The sequence below is a fragment of the Populus nigra genome, chromosome 4 (assembly GCF_951802175.1).
Source record: "Populus nigra chromosome 4, ddPopNigr1.1, whole genome shotgun sequence".
In the NCBI taxonomy this organism is placed as follows: domain Eukaryota; kingdom Viridiplantae; phylum Streptophyta; class Magnoliopsida; order Malpighiales; family Salicaceae; genus Populus; species Populus nigra.
The window spans coordinates 24,633,326-24,638,832 of record NC_084855.1 but is presented as its reverse complement, the minus strand read 5'-3'; the positions used below and the strand labels follow the sequence as shown (position 1 = coordinate 24,638,832).

At 37.3% G+C, this 5,507-nt stretch overlaps 1 protein-coding gene across 1 annotated transcript; it reads left to right on the top strand.

Moving 5' to 3' along the window:
- Positions 1 to 145: 145 nt before the first annotated feature.
- Positions 146 to 4,129, top strand: LOC133691781 (protein NPGR2; the record flags this gene model as incomplete). The annotated part of the gene is made up of 4 exons (XM_062112371.1): positions 146 to 455; positions 1,231 to 2,447; positions 2,890 to 3,043; positions 3,666 to 4,129. Coding segments are annotated over 4 exons (1,998 nt in total), but the record flags the coding sequence as incomplete, so codon positions are not given.
- Positions 4,130 to 5,507: the final 1,378 nt, after the last annotated feature.

Below are 5,507 nucleotides of genomic sequence, written 5' to 3'. Positions count from 1 at the left end.
GTTGAAATTATCTTTGGATTTTCTTATAACAATTCAAAAGACTCATGTATTAAAGCTCATTAATTTTTCAGCTGATGTATTTTATCCACATATTTCTGGATTTGAACTTTGAAGCTTAAAAGATTACTGGTGGGAATGAATCAACTTTGTGGATGACTTTTATGATGGCTTGTCTTTAACACAAGATGACTGCAATTTGCAGGAAGCCAGAGCATTGTTAGGAAGAATGGAATACCAAAAAGGGAACATAGAAGCTGCTCTCCATGTATTCGAAGGAATAAATGTTGCTGCTGTAATACCTAGGATGAAAGTTACTCTGGCTAAAAGACAAGAACACCACAAGAGACACTCACAAAGTTTTGCTACCCCATCAATGTCTATACATGCTGCCAGTTTACTAATGGAAGCAATCTTCCTTAAAGCAAAATCATTGCAGCATCTTGGGAGGTTCAGAGGTACTTCTGCTTTCTGATCATAGTGTTCTGCCAAAAAAAAAAAAAAAAAAAAAACTCTTAGCACATTAGGTCACATTTTCTATGTTTCCTGGGATGCTAGTCAGCTTAAGAATACCAATGTTCGTTTAGGAGTTTTAAATTATTTTTAGGCTAAGATGCCTAGAGCTCTCTCTCTCTCTTGTTTTTCTATTTTCTGTTTAATCTCTACCTTTTCTACATCTAGATTTTGATGCTGCAGAGTCTTGGCTACTGTTAACGCCCAATTTAAACTCCAACCCTTGAACGAACATCAATTCTTATTCAATCCCAATTCCACATGCATCAAACAAACAGTTAGCTTTATCCCCACCTAAAACACTGAATTCCTATGACCTAAAGGCTCTACTGTGTCTCTTCCTTTTATTAACTAAGTGACAACTTACCAAGCATCTCACAAATGAGCCTATAAGAGACTTAATGTATGTTTCACCAAATTGAGTAGTGCAATTGATCAGTATGTCATATGAATGGCTTGATTTTGCTGCTGTCTTCATTGTCTTCATATGCCTCCATGACACGCAGTCATCTCATTATCCTTTGTCCCTCCTTCTCTCCTTCCCCACCCCTTACAAACATATATATGTTTAGGTGTGAGATAATTTTTGTAGACATATAGCCTTGGACAAATTGGAAGAACTTGGAAGAAAATAAAAGAAAATGAAGTTTTGATGAGACATGGAAAAACTATCGAACCATCGTTGTAGTGGCTGATGTATGTTTTTAATCATCCTTGCAGAAGCTGCTCAATCTTGCAAAGTTATTGTGGACATAGTTGAATCTTCGTTCTCAGAAGGCATGCCTGAAAACTTTGCCGCTGACTTTAAATTGCAGGAGACTCTAAACAAGGCTGTTGAGTTGCTTCCAGAACTATGGAAACTTGCTGATTCCCCACGTGAAGCAATCATGTCATACCGACGGGCTCTCCTCCATCACTGGAACCTTGATGTAGAAACTACTGCAAGGATTCAAAAAGATTTTGCCATTTTTCTTCTGTACAGCGGAGGTGAAGCAAGCCCCCCAAACCTCCGCTCTCTGATGGACAGTTCATTTGCACCTAAAAGCAACATAGAAGAGGCCATACTGCTGTTAATGATACTGTTAAGAAAAATGATTCTGACAAGAATTGAGTGGGATCCATCAATCTTGGATCACCTTTCGTTTGCCCTCTCTGTTTCTGGGGGTTTAAAGGCATTAGCCGGCCAGGTTGAGGAGTTGCTTCCTGGGATTATTGATCGCAGAGAGAGGTATCATATTCTCTCTCTATGCTATTATGGAGCAGGTGAAGAATTGGTTGCTTTGGATCTATTAAGGAAATTGTTGCATAGTAATGAGGATCCAAAGCGTGTTCCGGCCTTATTAATGGCATCAAAGATATGTGGGAAGACCTCTAAACATGCAGAGGAAGGGATAAATTATGCTCGCAGAGCACTCCAAAGCTTGGAAAATGACTGCAATCAATTGGAAAGCGTAGCAAATTACTTGCTGGGTGTCTCACTTTCAGCGCATTCTCAAGTAGCTGTTGCAGATTCTGAGAGGTTCACAAAACAATATGAGGCTCTTGAGGCCCTGGAATCTGCTGGAAGAATGACAAAGATGCAAGACTCTAATATTCTTTATCATCTCAGCCTAGAAAATGCAGAGCAGAGGAAGTTGGACGTGGCGCTTTATTATGCAAAACACTTGTTAAAACTAGAAAGTGGTTCTACTATTAGAGGATGGTTATTGCTCGCTCGAATCTTATCAGCTCAGAGACTGTACAAGGATGCTGAAACTGTTATTAATGCTGCCCTGGACCAGACTGGGAAATGGGACCAGGGAGAATTGTTGAGAACCAAAGCTAAACTTCAAATTGCTCAGGGTCAGTTAGAGAATGGCATTGAGTCATACATCCAGCTTCTCGCTGTTCTTCAAATTCAGAGTAAGAGCTTGGGACCTGGGACAAAGCTGTATAAGGTTCGTGAGTTGATCCCAGCTAATAGAATTATAATTATGACAGTACTTATTAATTCACAAATCAGAAATGTTTTAACTTGCCAGGTGATCATTTTAGCCTAAATGTCCTATTTACCATCGCTTTTGGCTGTTAATAGGAATTTTTATATTTTTGTATTTGCCGAGCTTTAGGTTATTAGGGTGTTTGTTTACATAGATTTTTATCGATCAAGAAAAATGGAAAAACACTTGCTTGAGTGAGATGTGGGAGGCAAGAAAATGGGAAGATTAGAATGCAAGCCATTTTCTTTACTTAAGACTATCAAGGCATTTGCGGTTCCTTTTTCTGGAAAACATGTATTTTTTAAATGTAGCAGTTACTTGTTCCCTTTTATTTTTCTTTGAAAATGTGCTATGAGAGAACTAGTTTATACTTAAACTTTTTTTGTACTAGATTTTGCAGGACAATGGAAACCCTCCAAGTCATCTGGAATTGGAAGTTTGGCATGATATGGCTTCCGTCTACATAAGGTTGTCCCGGTGGCATGATGCTGAGGCATGTCTTTCCAGATCCAAGGCCATCAGCTCTTACTCAGCTTCTAGATGTCACACAACTGGTGAATTGAGATCTCACTTCAATTATAATTTACTTTGTCGGACTCCTTAATTCTGATTCTTCATCTTTTGAACTTCTTTCAATTTAGAATTTAAATTTTAGGGAGATGGCTCTATTCTGAGTTTTGCCATGTTAAAATCTTCCATGCATGAAATATTTCTGAGCTCTGAAATGTGGTAATCGATGGTGTGCATGGAACATATTGCCACTTTTGCCAAAATCCTGATGTCTGAAATTCAGGATGCTGAAAAGCTATCAAATTTATGTCTTCTTTCAAGCAATATATGGCATGCTTAAGATAGTTCTGTCTAAGTCAGCGTCATGCCCTGCTCCAGCCCTTCTCCAGCCCCTTCTCGACTCCTCCTTTCCTTGTATATTTTCAAGTCTTTGCTTGAGGGCTAAGGTTTTTAGTGGGTTTGCCAAGCCAAAAATGGCATTAACTCCAAACCCCCATGAGGACCCAAATTTACAATGCGATGGCTATACCAGTCAGATTCTTTTGCATAGAAAGCAATTAAGATTGATGGAGAGGTGTGGTTACTTTCTGTAGGCATTTTTTAGACTATGAATTCTTTTTTGTAAACATAACCAAGAAAGAAATTAAGTTGTTGATTATCTTGCAGGTGTACTTTATGAGCAAAGGGGGCTCTACAAAGAAGCTCTTAAAGCCTTTGTGAGTGCTTTAGATATTGATCCCACCCATGTCCCAAGCCTGGTATCCACAGCTGTGGTTCTTAGACGGCTCAGTATGCAATCGAATGCAACCAGAAGCTTTCTAATGGCTGCTCTGCGTCTTGATAGAATGAGCTCATCCGCGTGGTACAATCTTGGCTTACTTTACAAAGCTGAGGGTGCTCCCTCCCCCTCCCTAGAAGCTGCTGAATGTTTTGAGGCTGCAACTTTTCTTGAAGAGACAGCACCAGTTGAGCCTTTTAGATGATGGACACTCACCACCAAGAGTTGTTGGTACTGTAAACGGCAGTGATTTTTTCTACTCTCCCCGCATGCATTATTTTGTGTGAGTTTTGCACATGGCTGGTAGCAGTATATACATAGCAGTAAGAAATAAAGTATTCTTTTTCTCATAGCCCTGTACTCCAAAACACACAAGAAATGGAGGCCATACATGAATCATTCCTCCTCCACCGATGCTATTGTTTGGATGGCTTTAAGCAAGATCTGGAACTAGTTATGGAGAATCTGCAAAATTACCATAACACCAAACCCGTAGCTGATAATTTTTTTTGAACTTTCTATAAAAATCCTAGTTCTCTTAATGCATTGGATTCCATAGAATCTGAGTTATCAAGATGAATCTTAACGCCTTAGAACAACATGGAACTCGATTATCGTACTTGTAGACCAAATATATGGTCACTAATCTCCGACAAAGCTCAGCAGTCAGCAGTTGAGAGGAAATGGTTCCCAAGGGAACGTCAAAAATAATTTGAACGACCCGACGAAGAAAAAGGGTGTCTAAGTGAAGACAAATAAATAGTACAAGAAAAAGGAACAGGGACCAGCCTTCATGCAGTGATGGTGGTCACGTTTAAAGAGAGAGAGGGTCACGACTCACGAGTAAGCCTTTTGCAACCATCAATGCAAATTGCAATGGCAGACGACAAATGGAGAAAAAGGCCCCTTTTTTTTAATAAATAAAAAAATATTAAAAATGATATTTTTTTTATTTGGAAACTTGGATAGCGAATTAGGATAAATATAGATATGTTTTTGCATGCCCAGAATAATTGTGTTTAAAAATATTAGCTGTTGGTCTCAATATTTAAAGTCGAAAAAATAATTAATTCTTTTTTTAACCATAAAGCTAGAAGGAGGACGACAAGCCAACTCCTTTTAGCCTGAAATAATATTTAAATTATTTTATAAGAAAACAAATAAGCTTAAAAATTGAATTATATTTCTATACATGAATTATAATAATAAAACAAAGAAGTAAAATCTAAACTTAGAAATTCATGCAAACGATAGCATGTCTTTGTGGGGCTTTGAATGCCGTCGGTTTATGTAAGAATATCCACCAATCCCGGCGAGATTGGCTGATGCTGGCCCTGCCAGATGGTCCACGTTGTTTTTCTTTCTAAAACGTCCTCGTACTTCCATATTTTTACATTGTCTCTCTCTCTCTCTCTCTTTTTTTTTTTATTCTCTTAAGTGATTTCTGTTTTTTATAAATCAGTTGTTGAATTTAATAATTAGAGGATAAAAGGGTTGAAACAAGTCCTTCCTTGCGCAGATCTTAAAGTGGAAATTCCTCTTTCAATTTTTAATTTTTTTAAACACTTAAAATCTAAAATTTTCATCCTATTATTGATGACATTGTTTATCTTTATGTTTTAAAAATATTTTTTAAAAAAATTAAATATTTTCTAATTATTTTGATGTGTTAATGTCAAAAATAATTTTTAAAAAATAAAAAAATATTATTTTAATACATTTTCAAATAA